Here is a 17,514-nt window from a genome sequence, read left to right as displayed (position 1 = left end):
GTTCAGTTACTTTTTTGATCCCCAGCTTTGTCCACGTCTGTCCCCGGGGAGGACAGTGTGTACACATAAAGGATTTTTGTTCCTAGAAGCCGTCAGCCAGGGGTGTCAGGGGGATTAGAGGTTCCAGTAGCCCAGAAGGAGACCTCATTCTTAAAGCACTGTTTCCCACTAATGTTTCCATTTTAGAAAATGAAATATTTGTTCAAATTTAAAGAAGTGACCTTAGTGCTCAGTGGGAGGGTTTCCCACCCCAGGAGAGCTCTTCAGACCCGTGCTACAAGCCAGATCCTTCTCTGTCCTGTGCGTTCTCCTCTGCACTGTGCCACAGCTTCACCAAAGCACATGCCCTCAGCCCAGACAAGTCTTTAGTCTGGTAGTCTGGGACTTGAAGAAGGAGGGAAACATGTATTTTATCACTATCACCCCTAGCCCTGAGCTTAGAAGGATGCTGTTGTTAAATCTGCCCATAAATACTCAGCTATGCAAACCCAGCAGGAGTTAAATCATCAGCCAGCATGAACTGCTTTGGTCTGCAGTAAAACACCCTCTGAATCACTGAATTTTTCTGTTAATTTCTTCTTTTCTGATCACTTGAGCTTACAGTGAACTATGTCATAAAAACCCCTGACCCAAACACACAACAGCTTTTCTCTGACTTCTCACATTTCTGGACTTCAAGCTCTCCCCCAGCAAGCCTACATAGCAAAATGAGATGACTTTATGTTAGTGTACTTGTGCTGGCTTCATCCAGCTGGCGAGCACAGCTCTTACCAGGCAACAGAGTCTGTAGGTACCTCCTGTGGTTTTCCCAAGCTTTTAAGCCTATTTTATTGCATCTTCATTGCCAACAAGATTGACGTGGCCCCGACATGTTTCCCCGTCCTGTTCACACATGTAGGCATAGCCTTGAGGGGAACTAAAGAGACAGCAACACATAGACCAACCACTTTAAAACAGAGGGGCATTTGCATTTTCAGATAATCAGGGTCACTTGCCTTTTTTCACAGGGCTTCATACAGCGAAGGTGAAAGAATGGAGCTAATCATGTTCCTGGTGGTATTTCCTCACAGATTCAGGGAAATCACAGAACTTAATCCCATTGCTTGTAAAATACAGACCCTACCCAAAGCCTCCAAAACACAGGCGTTACGCAGTGCTCATCTGCAGCTCGCCCCAGCACTCCGTGCTTTGGGTCCACAAGCATTAGTCCCACTGATGACAGCATGGATAGATGGCTCCTCACTCAAGGCATTAGTAACCCAGCTGGAGTCAGTAGTGTCATCAGAGATCCAGCCAGATATACAAGCTAAGGCAAATCATGAACAAATTCATGGCTGGGAGACCTCTGAGCATGGTACCTACCGGTGACTCGGCAATGGGCACGTGCTTCTGAGCAAATTCTCCAGAGGAATTTTTTTGGTGAAACGTGAAACAGGCCTCTTGGGTTTTCCCTTGGCCCTCGTTTGAAGAGCCAAGATGTTGACATCAATGTCATGTTGAGATTACAAGTGAAATGAGTTTGTCAGCCCAGGTACTCCTGCACTTTCAGTTTGTTGAGGTATTTCAGGTAAGGGACAGCGTTGTTACCCAGAAGAGGTTGCATTTCAGAGCAGTGATGGATGAACTGATCTCTTCTTATCAATGAAACCAACAGAGTGATCTTTGCTATCAGTGTACAGAATGCTGGAGGAGAGGGAGACTGTATAAATACAAGATGGGATAATTTGGTTTTCACCCGGATTTGATTGATAAACCCCTATTATAATTTATTCCATCTTCCCTCGCTTAGCTTTTGCATATCACATGAGGGATCATTACCTTAATGTCTAGCCTAATGACATCAGGTTGCAGAAACAGACTTGCTCAATAGACTCAGGAAGGTTAAATTCCTTCAGTATTGGTATCTACTGTGGTTGGCTGTGGAATAGCCAGGACACAAGATTACTGTTTTCCTCTGTTGTGTTTCTCAAGCTGCAGTTAGCCCTTTTCTCCCCCTCTTCCCCCAAAACAGACAAGTTAGGCTAGTGATTAGAAAAGGGAGCCAAGGCATGTTCTCCTCACCAGTACCATCCCTGGTATCTACCTCTGTCAGGCCATTGAGTAAAATCCCCGGGTGTGTAAAGAGCCATGGCTAACGCACCGCTTAAATTCCTCTGGCGTTGGTCTTGCTGTAAAAATAAGGTCTGCAATCAGGGAGCAGAAATAATATCAGACACAGCGTAGTTTACCAACTCTAAACCTAACAGCAACCAAGAGAATAGTGCTGAAGTGCTTTGAGATCCTCTGTTGAAATGTGCTGAAGAAAGGCAAAGGGCTGTACCTGTTCAGCCATTACTGCTTCTTATTTCTTTAAAGTAAACTCGTCACTATTGCAGGAGTAATTAACTGTACAACGATTAGTGTTCCTGAGGTATGTTCCTGGCTACCCCACGTTGTGTATGGGTTGCAACATTCAGAAGGAAACTGAATTTATGGGATTTTTGAGGATGGCTCCTGAAGGATGCATGTTAGCTCCGTTGCTGTGGAGATCACAGGTAGATGAAAGGTTCCTCAGCGCAGCACTGCTTCCTGTCCTCGGCCAGCAGAGAAAGCAGGTGTTGATACTTTATTGTCTCCCACTCAGCTCTGGCTAATGAACAGTGTGATATCTAGACAGCTAGGTAGAAGAAAAGCCTATGACACAGCTCCTGATTAAAGTGTAAGCTAATGTCTTAAAGGTTGAGGATGGAATAAACAGCTCATAAGGCAAGTGTCATGGTTACGTATAGGCGAATCTGAGTGTATCCTGTGTATGTTTTGTATTAACTCTGGAAAGGTGCAGTGTTAATGTAGCTGTCCTGCTAGATTATAACTGGGTCTGTCTGCACGTGTCCATGTGGATTGCCTGTGAGTTAATAGCATGCTCTGAAATCTTCACATGCTACTGAAGTCGTGTTGTAACCTCAAAGAGAAGAGATACTTTGAAAACAAGGACTAGGAGGGAAGAAAGAGAGAGTTTTAAATCTTTTTAATTGTTTCCTTCTGAACTGAGAAATCCGAAAATTCAAATGACGTTGCCTAGTACTAAAAAAAGACATTATTTCAGCTGACAGCGCAGCATCTCTCTTTACCAGTTTTGTCTAGCCAAATTGTAAACCCTGGAGTTTTCTTTTTCTCATTTTGAACAGATTTTCACAACCCCCACCCTGCCGAACAATCTTGCTAGGCAGCTGCAGCCTTTATATTCTGCTACAGTGCAGAATTATGCATGAACCAGCAGAAGGAGCTCCAAGTCTGGTCATTGGTGTATAGCTGATTTCTTACGCCTTGGAAAGGCAGAGCAGCAGCTGTGTCTAGAAATCATTACTTACCTATCGATTCTTTCCCTTTGCGCTTTGAATTCTGTTCACCAAGCAGCCCAGAATTGCATTGGAAAAGAGCTTTGCTCATTTCTTTCTGTTGAATTGCAGTGGAGTTACGGCTTTGCATATTAAAAAAAAAAAATTCCTCAAGAGACAATTTTGCACAATGGACCTGAGTTCTGATGAGGAAGCAAACCACTTCAGAGCAGAATAGAAAAATACCAACCTGTCATTCTTTTTCCTGAATTGCTCTTTCCCAGGATTTGAAGATGTGCAGATTAGGTGAATTTCCCTAACCCGCACAATTTCTGTGTTCCACCTTGTCAAGAACGTGGGTATGTCCAAATAAAAAAGTCATTCTTGGGGCACCTCAAGCTATTGCAAGGTGCCATATCACAGTTTCACAAGAAAATGTATTCTTTTGGAATTATCAGCCTGACTTGCCAGAGCACAAATGTTTTTATTTGCATGCCCACAAACACACGGTAATTTTGCATGCCATTGAGATCCGCAGTTTGATCATTTAGGCCATGGAAGCTATTTGATAAATATGACAAATATGGAAACCTTTGGCTGCTTGTACAAGTAAAACCAGCCAGGACCTTTTGACATTCATCCATCTTAGATGTCAGTGCCAATAGCCTAGATCCTTAAGCAGGGCCACACATATAACTTTGAGAATATTGGGTCTGAGCTGCTTTACTGAGGCAAGTGGCAGTGTGTGCATGGGTATGTTTCAAGCAAGGATATTTTTCAGGAGTTTGGACCAAAAAGGCTATTTTGGGAAAGAACTGAATGGGGTTTGCTAGTGATCTGGCCGGGGGGAGTCTGCCTTTTTCTCTTTTGGAGAAGACAGACTATGGATTACAATCCTTGCAGTGTAACTCCATCAATGTCAGTGGACTTCAGCCAGACTGTCCTTTCTCTACTTCTTCAGCCTTCCAAGTGCATAATATTTTGCTGATCCAGGAGTTTTCTTATCATTTCTGTACTGTGATTAAAATACATTAGTTCACCCTCCACAAATTGGTTTAGAGACAATAAAGAGCTCAGCCCAGCTCATCGCAAGGCTGACTGCTACTCTGCAGCCACAGGGTGCAAAAGCCATTGGGCCATGTCATTAAAGCAATGTGGTTTTAAGGTCTTCCAAAGCTAGAAACAACTGCCCAGTGTCCCTTAGTAGCAGCTTTAGATTCACAGCTCTGTTGTGTTGTAGAACATTAGTTAATAATCTTAGTGGCACAAGGACTATTTGCCTTTGAAGTAATTCCTGGTCCATTGGGTCAGTCAAAGATCAAAACCACTTACCAGACAGCAGAAGATATATTCCGCAACTCTAGCTGTGTAAAGGACCTGTACCAGATCCTAACCCTCCCACAGATCCTAAAATTCTTCACCGGTCTCTGCTGGGAAAAGTGGCCAAGGCATAAAGGGGGGTGGTGGCCTCCAGGAGAAGGTCTACGCTCTCGTATGGGTTCAAGGCTAGAGTTTGCTCTCCAGAGCAGACGCTGCAGTTGGCTGCACTGCCCACATGCTGACCTGCCTTCCAGCAAGGCTGTGAGGAGCAGGACAGTGGCACAAGAAGGGATGGAAGAGGTAGGGCAGAGATGAGCTCAAGCCATACTCTATCCTTATGGGGCATCACTGTTTTAAATCACATAGTGTAATAAATTCAGGTTGAATTTTGGAGGTTGGGGCCTGCCAACAAGAACAGTACAGAAGTTGTCTCAGGTATCCTAGAACTGACCCTGTCCAGGTTTGACCCTGGGACAGCAAGGGCTCTGCAGACTTTCTGTGGGAGAGAGGAGCTTGGGAAAGAGTAGAAAACTTGTTGATGAGTACTCTATTCCAGCATGTAGATAGAAATGCAGAACATCTCCAGGTTGTTCTTTTCAAATAAGTTTGAAATACTAACTGTGATGAATTTGTGAAAGGTATGAATCACAGAGTCGTTTTTGTCCACCATGAGAAAGGGTCTTGGTTACTCCCTAGTGGACAGAGAGCTGCATGATTTTCTGGTATTTGCTGTAAAGAAGGAGAAATCAGTAGAGGTAGTCAAGATGATATCTCCATTTGATCTGAACCTTTTGAGGATTTTAACAACCCTTGATTGGTAAATTCTATAGCAAAGAGAAGCGAATTATTCTCTTTCCTAAAGCCATGCTAAAGCTTTAGCTTTGTATTTAAAAGAGGTCTGAATTAATAACGCGGCAACGTACAAAAGTTGTCTGATGAGCTCTGTGAGTGCATTTTGTGAGGCTTTTTCCTTTGTCTGTAAGTACCTGACTGTGTGCAGCCTTCCTGTGCCCAGGCCAGCCAGCGCTGGTCCCGCAAAGCATGTGTTTGTGTGTGGGTAGGAACTGCTAACTGAATGGAAAGAGTCGCATTTCTTTGACACACGTTGCTGTGGTACCTGGGTGCTAATCACCATATTTTGCCTTCTCTAGCACCTTCCCAGCTGAGGATCTCAAAGTGTTTTACAAACATTAATTAATTTAGCTTCACAACCCTCGTGTGAGGTAGGTGGGTGATGCCATCCCGCTTTCCAGATGAGGACACTGATCTGCTTGGGTAGAGTCGCCTCGCTCCTGCGGTTAAAACCAGGGGAGGCGATGGCCTCAAGATGGCCCTTGCGAAGCCTGCCACCCGTCACGCGGCCGGGGCTGCCCTCCCCGCAGAAGGAAGAGCAGTTCTGCATGCAGCAGAGGGGATCCAGAGATGACCAGAGCTTACAGCAACCTGCTTCAGAGCCCTGCTCCTCTCTCCTTCCTGCCCTTCTCTGGAGTTGTGGTTTCCAGCTGATCACGCTACCCTGAGGCTGAAGGAGGGGCTATCCCTCACCAGTGGTGTTGCGGGGAAGGAAATACAGAAGTAGCTATAGTACTGTTCCCTGTAGTCTGCACTTTGGTGGCAACGTGCCTCCCTCCTGTTCTGCTTCCGTCCACCCAGAGCTGCCCTTTCTACACCATCCTTTACAACAGGTTGCGTAGGTCCCAGCTTGAGGAACCTCCTCCTTTCCATGGGAAAGCTATAAGGGCAGCCTCCCCTCACCCCTTTCCGGCGCAGGAGCTGTGGTTCACGAATGTGGGAATTATGCCTCTAGAACCTCTAAGTGTAGCCTTGCCAGTCAGCCATTGGTACCAGTTTGGATTGAGCAGAATCAGCCTTTTCTGCATTGCGTGCAGCCGTTTTTGGCTGAAACCAGACTGGTAAATTTAAAACGAACCCTATGGAAAAGTCCTACAAACTTTCCAAAAGCAAATCATGACTTGCCTTTTGTGTAGGCAGAAGAGTGCTGAAGCGGTGCGGGTCCCTGCAGCGTAGTGCAGCCTCCAGAGCAGCTCTGCTCCGCTGTGGCACAGGAACTGGCACCGAGTGGTCCTCGGGGTCACGCTGCTTGGGGCTGGTCACCGGGGCATGTTGGGGCAAAACCGCTTTCCAGGCGTAGCTGGGAGGGAGGGTTAAAACGAGCTTGGAAAAAGTGAGTGTTAAATTTGCGAGCAGGCTGAATGATGTGGTTGTCTGCCTTCATCTGACCAGACTGACACTGCCTATGGCCTGGCCATGTTTGTGCCTCGTTAGGTCATGCAGGACTTTTCCATGAGGGTAGGCAAAACTCGGCCAGTACAAAAGTAATTAATATTTTCCAAATCTTCAACTTGTGGTCTAGTATAGGTAGCCTCTGAGCTGAGAGTTTAGGCAGCTGCTGCATTCCTCCATAGACCTGCCGTCTCTAGCACATCTCCCTGTTATTGGGGACCCTGGTTATTAAGTGATAAGAAGCGATAGCATGACGAAGAAAGACTATTGACCCAATTGCACTTTGACTGATCTGTTTCTTTTTCCCCCCAATCATCGATGCAGGTGTGAGCTACTCCAAGTCGGTTCCTCCAGCCTACCCACCACCCCAGGATCCATTAAATCAGGGACAATACATGGTGACAGATGGCATATCCCAGTCCCAGGTCTTCGAGTTCACCGAACCCAGACGCAGCCAGGCACCATTCTGGCAAAACTTCAGCAGGTTAACACCATTCAAAAAATAATACCTAGAGAGATGGAGAATTTTAACTTAAAAGAACTAAAATTTAAAAATAAAAATAAATAAAATTATATTTATAGATGGACCTTTTTTCGGAGAAGCACTGTTGCAACTAAGTATATATACATATATATATATATATATAAACACACATTTTAAAAATAATAATATATATACATATATGTATATATATATATAGAAGGACCAAAAACTTTTTTTGTTGTTTTTGGGAAGCAATCTGCTACTAGATACTAGGAAGCACCAATGATTTCTAACCATGTGACCTATTTTATTTTATTCCATTGGTTGGACATCTTTTTTTTTTTAATTTCTTTTCTTCTTCATTTTCATTCGAGTCGTCACTGGCATCCCAGAATGCTTTCTCGCTTGTGTGAATTCGTCATTGAAGTTCCTCATGGACTACATTGGTGTATATTTTATTTGATTTTATTTATGGGGGGGGTTGTTTGTTTTTTGGAGTGCCGGGAGGTCTCTGCTCCCTCTCCCTCCCTCTCCGTCCCTTCCGTGGCTGTTCCCGGAGTTACCATTTCAATGAAGAGCATCGACCCTTTCCCCGTCCCCGGCCTGCATTCTCTGGTCTGACTCGTGCCTGTCTGGATGTGCTCCCTTGTGCACCATGCTCTGCTGCGCAGTATTTCTCTGGCTTTAATTGTTTTGTTGTGGGCAGGTGAAAAGAAGCAGAAGGGGTATCAGCTATTTAGGAAGCAAGAGATGGGTTTTCTTTGGTTAATTTTTTGCATTTTTTTTAAAGCAGTGTCTTTTTCTCAGTTCAGTGTGATTTGTTCACACTTGGAGTAAGACTGAGAAAAGAATATCAGAGGCTTTTATTTCTTTTGCATTTAGTTTTATTTCTATGGGGTTATCTTTGATTTCTTTTCTTTTTAAGCTGAGACACGACTCTGAAAAGCCCACTCCTATCTTTGTTTTCTATGCAAAGATAAAAGCTTAAAAACTGATGGCTTCATGCCCTCCATTCCAGCTAGAGGAAAATTGGCTATTAGACTCCAACAAATGGCCAGTTTTCTTTCTTCAGGAACTAAGGTCCCATCCTGTTGGCCACACGCACGCCTGCACAGTACTGCGTTAATGAACCACCAATTGCCATTACAGGAGCAATGATCCCAAAAGTGAGGACCATGACTGCACGCACTTCCTGCTCTACTCTATTCCATAAAAGATCCCTCCTTCGCTTGGTCACTGACCTCCCAAGAAAAACATGAGCTGCCAGTAGCAACCCGTTAGCAGAAGGATCACTGCCTAAGCAATTGGAAGTATTTACCTGATATTTAATGGACCCAAGCTGCAGAGGAGTTGAGAACTGCCTTTCAGGAAAGATACAGATGTGACCTGAGAAGTTTAGCCATATGACCATGATTACGTGACCTAATCTAAATAAGTGATCAGTTTAACCTGAACGACATCAGTGGTTCAGCAGAGGTGTATCAGTGGCAGTGGGCTCTGGAGTGATTAGCTAAACTCTCCAGGTCTCTTTTCTCTCTCTTTTTCTCCCTCTGGAGATTCATAGCCCAGATTTTCAAACCTACAATTTCAGCCTTAAGTACATTTGTTTGCAAGCACAAAAGCTTATGTTTAAGCTTGTAAAACAGACCATTGTGCACTAGGATGATTTTTTTTTTTCCTAGGGCAAATGAAACTGTTAAACCAGATTTAGAAGATGAACTTAAAAACTTGCAGAGCTATTCTGCAAGCTCCTTTGAAAATGTGGATGAAGTGATTGATCACGGTGTTTATCCTTTTCTTTTGAATCTGATACACCACATAAGCACTCCAGGCCAAATAATGTGGAGATACATTTTTTTTTCCCCTAAGAAATACAAGTGAATGGGAAGAGCAGAGAGCGTGATGTCAGTATTTCCATGGAGCCTATTTTATTTCAAGGCATGTTGCAAGGCAGTGGCTATAGTTTTTATTTAAGTACAAAAATAATCTCAGCACTTTTTAGTAATCTAGAAGCTATCAATAAACAGCAAAGCCAGGTTAGTGTTTTGAAGAGGAAGAGTGGCCCCTCTGTGACAGGCAGCAGCGAAACACCAGGAATCCCAAATAGGAAGCAACCCAATTTTATATCAGAAATTATTTTTATGCTCTTTTGTATCTTTGCATTTTTATGGTCAGATTTTAATATTGAATATGTAGCAAATATTATTTTGTTTCTTTAACAGAATGGGTATTTAAAGAAGTGAATGAAGTGGGTTCTCAGAAGTTAACTGAAATGTTTTACTGTTTCTGAATGGCTGGAGAGATGCAGAGAGAGAGAGAGAAAGAGAGAGATTACAAACTGTTGTCAACATGATGAAAATTTCACCATTCCTTTGCCTTTTTAATTGCTTAGGGAAAAAAAGTAACAAGCACATTAGTTAAGCCTCTTCATTTACTGTTTTGTGCCTCAGAGAGTGAGAATGAGACATCCATAATTTTTATGAGAAGATGCTTCCTAAATATTCAGCACTAGGAAAAAAGAAACACCACCGCCACACCATTATTTGCATCATAAATCAAGACTCGCTTGATCTGACAAGGCCTCTTGTTGGACTCGCAGCTTCTTTCTTAAGTGGAAAGCCAAAACAAACTAGCATTGCTCGTGCTTGCCGAAGCCAGGCGGCAGGCAAAGCAGATGCAGGCGTTTGTTCCAGAGGGAAGAGGGGCTTGGCTCTCAGGCAATGGCATTCAAGAAAGCTCTTCCCCTCCATAAATTGCCAAGGTGCTGCAAGAGATGGAGCATTGTCACAAAGAAGAACCTGCACTGGGTCCCACTTTTACTACCTACTGTGGCTTTCCCAATAGGGAGCAGGGTTGGGCTGCCTCGTGTCCGAACGCGCTGGAAGCAGCGCAGATGCAATCAGATTGGGGTGATTTTGACTGAGCATCTGATACAGACTTTCATTTCAATGCCAGACAGGAGGAACCCACTTACCATTCCATATGCAGAAACAAGAGAGTTGTAACAAACTTACATGTTTACGGTATTTCTCTGGCTGAATCTATATATATATATAAAAAATAAAAATACCCTCTTCCCTAGGTAAATGACATGCATTACCCCTTGACCTAAACACTAGAACAGAGGATCTAAATTCAAGACTTTCGCCTCCCTACCCTCTCCAAAAAGATCAAACAAGAACCAACCTAGGTGCATCTAACAGTTGTAAATAGAAAATAATACATAGAGAAATATATTTGAAATTTGTTTCAGTTTCTGGATGGTCACTGGCCATCCATTGCAATGTTATTGATAGTACACTGTGGTGCTTTGGGTTTCTGGTTTTGTTCTCTTTATGCTCTGTCATCTTTTCATTGCAGCTACATTTCAGGGAACATGTATATTTAGTAGCTATTGTAAGTTCTGCATGGCATCACCAAGCTTATTTTTCCTTAAGAAGAAAAGAAGAGTCTGTAGGAGTTTAAAGGCACTATGACGACAGGGACTTGTAGCAGAGAATTTAAAAAAAAAAAAAAAAAGGTTTTTAAAATTCTAGTTTGAAGCCAATGGGGTTTTAACAGTAAGAGAAAAAAAAAAAAAAAAAAAAAAAAGGATTTTGGTAACCCAGCTGATCCGCACTTGCCAGTTTTATTATTTTGTTTATATTGGACTGTTTGACCCTGTCAAACAAGTGTCAAAGTTGTGTGTATAAAACAAAAAAAGTGTTTAAAAAAGTGTTGTAAAGACACTGAGCCTTATGAAAATATTTATGGAATTAAATAAAAAGAAGTGAAAAGGCATCTGAAGGCATTTTAAATCATTTTCCTCAGAGCGGTCTCACTCTTTTCCCAAAGGCTGAGCACGAATTGCTGGGGTGGGGCTCCAGCTTGTCAGCAAAGCAGACACTGAGACATTCGTGTGTAACCAAAAAAATAGGTTTGTTCTGGAAATATCCCACTTCCCTCTTGCTTTGTGTCCTCCATCTGAACTGAGTGAAATGATTAATGAGTAGCTGGAGGTTTAACGCTGACAAAATACCGCCTTGCAAGTGCTGGCAGGGGTTGCTCTAAGTGGAGCTTGGATCAAGTCTTCTGCTAAACATGGTTTTAAAATGCTTTCTGTTACTGACCTTTGCTCAGCTCCAACCCCAACTTCAAGACAGCTGAATTCTCCAAACAGACATTTAATCACAAATACCTTGTGAGCAACATAAGCAGCATTTCAGAGCATGTGGCAGTAGAGCAGGGGGTGGGTTTTCGAGGGGAGAGAGCCTGGCCACGTGCTGCTCCGCTGCAGAAGGCTGAACCCGAGGAGATCAGCAGGCTCCTGCCCTGGTTTTCCCTTGGCGTGGAGGGAGCAAGTGCCCACAGGGAGAAGGAACCGGGTGCTTTACCCCTGAAAGGCAAAGTGCTCTCTCCAGGAACCCAGTGGCATTTCGCAGGTAAGACAGTTGAGTTGTGTATTTCTAGATAGCCCAAAAATGCAATTACAACCAAGAAAACTGGGGTTATTGCACCATGGCATCCAGACCTGGTAGTGGTTGGGAGCGATGCCTGTTGTCACATGGAGAAACACACAGGCACATGTACCAGGTTGCTATAAGTAACTGCAGCCAAAGAGCTACATTTTCAGTAATGACACTGACCTTCTGCTCTTTCCTGTCTGTCCTGCGGGTGCCTGTCTGGGTGAGTGATGGCCACATTGGTGGCACATGGACTGACTGCATCTTCAGCCCACACATATTAGGAAACCAGTCAGAGGGAATGAAAAGATGCAAAAGCCAAGCAGCTCTGCTCTGGGAGAAAGAGAGCGATGGGATAGAGGCAAAGCTGTGAGCTGCAGGGCCAGAGTTCGAGCAGGTTCAGGAGCAGGGTCACCCAGGCCTCAAACATAGCTTCACATTTGCCTACTGCTTCAGCAATAATCCAAGCCAAGCTTTTATCTCTTGCTTACATTGTTGCTCGCAATGAAGAGGCCGTTGGTGCCACGCTGGGGTTCACCTGACCAAGCGATCCTGTTCCTCTTGTGGCACATAACTGAAGTCACTCAGGAGGCTTGGCACTGCAGAGTTCCCCAAGTATGCTGCTGGGGAGAGCTGGCCCAACATGCAGTTGGGTATAAAACCTCCCCTTGAAGAACACCTCTCCTACCCACACTGTGGTCTTTGCGGCCAAAATTTGCGCTAATTGTGTCAGAATTTTGCATTCCCCTCTGAGTTTGCAAATGTGAGCTGTGGGAAAGGAGGGGGAGTTCTCAGGGCGAGCATGAGCCATGTGCATTGCTCAAGCTGTGTAATGTACCACAAAAAGCTCTGGCGAAGAGGGAATAGGGGAGAAACCAAATTGCCCAGCATGTGTGCTGGGAGCAAGAGCACCGGCAAAGCTTACGTAGGGGCAGTAACGACCTCCATGCCCCTGCAACACGCTCCCAGGCCTGGCTTGCTTTCCTGGCGTGGTCAGCGAGAAGAGCACTCCGTGCCTGGGATTGCCACTGCAGCCTGTCGTCGATAGTCACTTATATAGTTCATCTAGCAACAATGTTAGTTTGATTTTAGCATTCTCCAGCTACCGAGCATTCAGCCAGCTACTATGAACTTGGGTTGCATAAAACAAAAACAAAAACCAAAGAAACCCAGTTTAAAATTAATTTCTCTTTCAGGGTGCTAGGTTCGTTAGGCCGTATTTCTGGATAACAGACCAAACTGACCCTCCAAGGTAGCAGTAGGGGCACAGCAGGACAGATGTGGCCAGCTGATCTGAGACCTTGATTCAGAAATTCACTTGAAACACATGCCTAAATCCGCCATTTTGCAACAAAGTTTTTATTACCTACACGTCAAAGTACAGAATTCAGTCCTCAGAATGAATGATGACCAGTAGGGAAATGACTTAAAACATCTCCATTGATTCTGCCTGTTTTGATGGTCTGTCGTGCTCCTTCACCCCCTTGCGCAGTTTCCGAGCTGTGTGGCTGAGGGCATGTTGTTGTGCAAAATGTGTGGGGACGCCGGGTACAGCCGGCAGGGCAGAGTTGGGCCCTGGCGCTGCTTGGGAACCGTAGTAGAATGAGTAAAGCTTTTAGGCTCATATGTTTGTGATATGACAGGAATGTTGTATGAGTGACTCTATACATCAAAGCCATCTCTGTTTTATCTGTGTGTATATATCCATGGTATTACAGCTGACCTTTTGCTTTTTAAGGAATCAGACTTTCAATCTGACTGATTGTGCTGGGATTACAGATCCCAATCTACCCCAAACAATGAATTTTCTTGTTATTCTGTAGCTAAGAAGCAGCACCAGGTTTTGCACTAAGTACAATACCAGGTCAGCATCCTCCAAAGCGTGTAATGAACCATCTGTGCTGGGTTATTAAAGAACAAACTGGAATTGCATGTTGCTGGGGATGCAGCGGGAATGACTGGTGTTTTGAAGAGTTTCTAAGCACTGTCCACTTGAGGGTTTTGCAATCCTTTGCTGCTAAGGAAGGACACTAATTGTTTAACTGCAAATATAATCTCCCCAAAACTGCAGGTACAAAATTTAAAACTGTGTTTATTTGTCTGAATCTCTTACCTTTGCTATGGAAGAGATACATGGTATTTCTTAAATGCTTTTAATGTTCACATCCTTTTTTTTCCAGCTCTTTCCAGGCAAAATGCATCCTGGTGAAGATTTGCATCTCCTCATTTCAGAGCCACAGTAATTTGTAGCCTCTTGCAGGTTTGACAGGGTCTCTGGGCTCAGCCCTTTCTACAGGCTGGGCTTGGCAGCAGCAATGGCTCAAAAGTGTTTCCCTGTTCCAAGAGCCCCCCAAGGCCCATTTCCAAACCTTCCTCCAGCACCTCGGTGTTGACACAGCAGCCAAAGCCAGTCTGGTGGTGTGCACATTGTCCAAGGGACATGGACCACTTTCCTCTTCTTTCAGTACAGGTTACAGCAGCAAGAAAATAATCTCCAAGACAGGAGCACTGCAGGCTTTTTAGTTTTCATTTAGGAGAATATATAGAAAAGTTAAACCCTTGCAGAAACACTTGCCTCATAAAGAAAACATCAGTCCTTGAAAAAGTGCTGTGCTCTGGGGCATCTTGTCAAGTGTGTGTCACTGCTGGCTACCTCTGTGGCTCACAGCTGGGGAGAAGAGTTGGTAATCGCATTTTGAGCAGAGATGAGTACACACACAGATCTTCATACACACGCGCCTTCTTGCCCTGTTGCTATAATAGCAGAGAGCCCTAACGTACGCAACTAGAGACTGTCTGGCTTTTATACCCACTGTATAGCTGGAGGGGAGCAGACACACGTTTATGCTAGGATCTAGGTTTTTCAGAATAAATCATGGTACTAAACTGGCTTATAAATAACCTCTGAGAATTCAGGCTCCAAGAGACTCTGTGGCATCTTCCTGGCTGGTCCTGGAAGTCAGTGGAAGTTAACTTCAGAAAAGAAGTTTTATTCTCTTTTTAATACATGGAGAAGCAGTAAGAGGCTATATTGGTATCTTTGGTTCTCTGTAGCTCACAACTTAGAAAAGCTGTGAAGCTTTTATACATGAAGCAAATACTCAGAGGCTGTGGATGTGTGTATTCAAGCCTTTGCACGTTCATATGGAATCAGAAAATAGGTGGCTCTTGCCCACAGCTTGGTTTGCCCTGGCTGGTGATGCCAAACAAGTAACAGCCATCATCCATGTCAGTGGGGCTTCTCTTACCTCTTACAATAGCATCCAGAGGCTCCTCTGAATCAGCGGGATTCTTTTTCCTAGAATTGTGTAACTGAGGTTATTAAAAAAAAAAAGAAGAAACCTGACTCATGACTTTTCTCAACAGTCAGAACAACCGAACAACAACAACCACAGGCTTAATACAGGTGTAACTGAAAGCAATACTTGATCCAAGGGGTTAGTGACTGGGCTGATCCAGACTGGAAATGCTTGGAAATAGTTTAGCTCAGCCACTTAAAAGGAAGTACCTCAAGACAGTGATTTTTAAGGCAGGTTTTATATAGGCTGGATTGATACCGTATCACATTCACTGCAGAAATGTGAAGAGAGCAGCAGGTTTGAACAGTAAGTCATTTACAGAACTGGAAGTCACTGTTGTCTTTATCCCAGGAAGCCCTTTGTCACAGGCTATGTCACCATCCCAGGTGAGAGCTGGCCTGTCTAGGTGATGGTCTGAGCAGAGCTTTGTTGAACTGTATTGCCCAGGTCATTTTAATATCAATTCGATGCTGGCTGACCTGGACATTTGATAACTCCTCCACCATCAGTCACTCCCGTGCTGCCCAGGCCACAGGTTTTTTTGAGTTGAAGGTATTTTAACATGTCTTAAAGTGGACTTGCTTTCCACATATTTGTGCTATCACATTTGTTCTTTGTTTTCTGTTTGGTAGCTGGATAAATGCAAAGAAGTGCAATTTGCTGTATTTTAACTCTCTAGCTGCCAGACCAGTGCTTTTCCTGTGCCAGAAATGAGCAACCTTACAGCACACTCTGCTCCCCATCCAGTTCTCAGCTGATGTGAAAGTGTGCCCTTTTTACAGAGCCTCACAGGCCCAAATCCAGCAAACAAGACAGGCAAATTGCACTAAGGGTGTAATTGTAAAAAAAAAAATCTGTCACTTTCTGCCTTATCTGGCCTAAAACACATCATTTGCATTTAGCAATTTATTTTTCGGTTTGACTGGAGCCAAGCTTTGTTGTGTTGGTGTCCATGGCCAGCTGCAGAGGGACCTCACACCCAAGTGACACAAAAGCCTGTGGCAGTCACCTAGAGCCCTACTCCAACAGGTAAAAGCACTGGTGCCTATTACATGGTGGGTGCGGTGCGTACACATGAGGTGGGTCAGGAACAGGGAGGGTTATTCTCTAGTCCTGTCGAGGGGAGATGTAACCATGTTGCCACCTACCTTAACAGAGCCCTTATTCTACAGGCTGGTTTTTGAGGGAATATGTGACCAATGCACCGATTTCCTCAAAGTTTCACTCCCCCACAGATACAGGGCAGCAAGAGAGGAGTCCCTGGCCAGCCCTGCTGCTGCGGTGGTTTCATGCTATACAAAGGAAATCCAGAGTCTTTGGACCAGGAAAAGAAAATAGGAGCAAATACAATAAATACTCATAGCTGTGGTGAGAGCCGAGATGGGTGACGTGGTCTCTGGTTCTGCTCCCAGGATGGTTTGTGCCCATTCTCTAAGGACTGCAAGTGTGCAGGCTTCCCACAAAGCCACCACGTTTGGTCCTGCTGAATCGCTGCCTGAAGGCATCTGCTGTTTGCTGGTGATGGTAAAGGTGACTGCAAAGGTGATGCTAAAGGGGCTTTGACATGCAAGGTACGTATCCTGCCTGCAGCACCTGCCCCAGCCTGGATTCCGGCTGCGTGCGGTACTCACAGCCTGCTTGTCAGGTGTGGGCAGGATCGCCAGGGGCAAAAGCAAACGGATGGAGAAAACCACAAAATTCTAGTCTGCTGCAGGGAAGGGGCTGACGGACGCGTGTGGCCTGCCCGCTGCACGCAGCACCGGCTGCGCGTGCTGCCGGCTGGCTGGGGAGGTGAGCACGCAGCCAAATTGCTCCAGGATGTGTCATGCTGTTGTTATCGGTGTTGCTAGCGCAGTTACATTGGCCTTATTTTTACTGTCTGGATGTACCATTAAACAAGTTTGATTTTGTTGCCTGATTACAGATGAGTGGTTTCAGCCTTTCATACAATTTAGCACTACCCAGGGACTCGATTAATGACATCTCTGGACAGGGAGAAACAAGATGTTTGTTGTGTGCAGATACAATGTGGTTTTATGCTGGAGCGGGTGGTAACAACACTTACCTGGCAAAGGGAAACAGGCGGTTGGGTTTTCCCATCCACTTCTTGCACCTTGGGCATGCTGACCCCACTGATTTACCAACACATGGGAAACTGGATGGTGTAATTTGAGGTAGTGGGGCCTATGTTCATGTTGTCTCCTGGGGAAGTGAAAAAGAAATCAAAGCACGTACCCAATAGGCAGCACCCACAACAGCCCACATTCACTGTTAAAGTGTTCATACTCCCAGACAGACTCATCTGCATTAGAGACTAGAAGCAGGGTCAGGAGCTAATGGGGATTTTTACAGTTAAGAAATAACAGGTCCCTAAAAAGCCAGAGATAACAACCCTGGGGGAGAGCGAT

General features: G+C 44.6%; 1 protein-coding gene and 1 non-coding gene across 11 annotated transcripts in view; both read left to right on the top strand.

Annotated features, from left to right (window-relative positions):
• The window catches only part of ARHGEF9 (Cdc42 guanine nucleotide exchange factor 9), a 180,975-nt gene extending 169,824 nt beyond the window's left edge, over positions 1–11,151 (top strand). For 8 of the 10 annotated variants that reach the window (XM_026848417.1, XM_026848427.1, XM_026848420.1 and 5 more), the window contains one exon: positions 7,206–7,456. In XM_026848417.1, the coding sequence (XP_026704218.1) occupies positions 7,206–7,387 (182 nt within the window). In that variant the 3' untranslated portion in view covers positions 7,388–7,456. Of the gene's footprint in view, positions 1–7,205; positions 7,457–9,587 lie in introns of those variants that run through there. The other 2 variants (XM_026848418.1, XM_026848419.1) reach the window with 2 other exon arrangements.
• Positions 11,152–17,163: 6,012 nt separating this feature from the next.
• Positions 17,164–17,311, top strand: LOC113480262. The gene has a single exon (XR_003398451.1). It is a non-coding gene; the product is annotated as a U1 spliceosomal RNA (small nuclear RNA).
• Positions 17,312–17,514: the final 203 nt, after the last annotated feature.

This window comes from Athene cunicularia, assembly GCF_003259725.1.
Source record: "Athene cunicularia isolate RWA chromosome 4 unlocalized genomic scaffold, athCun1 chr4_part3, whole genome shotgun sequence".
NCBI classification, from domain to species: domain Eukaryota; kingdom Metazoa; phylum Chordata; class Aves; order Strigiformes; family Strigidae; genus Athene; species Athene cunicularia.
This window is presented reverse-complemented; position numbering and strand designations above follow the sequence as displayed.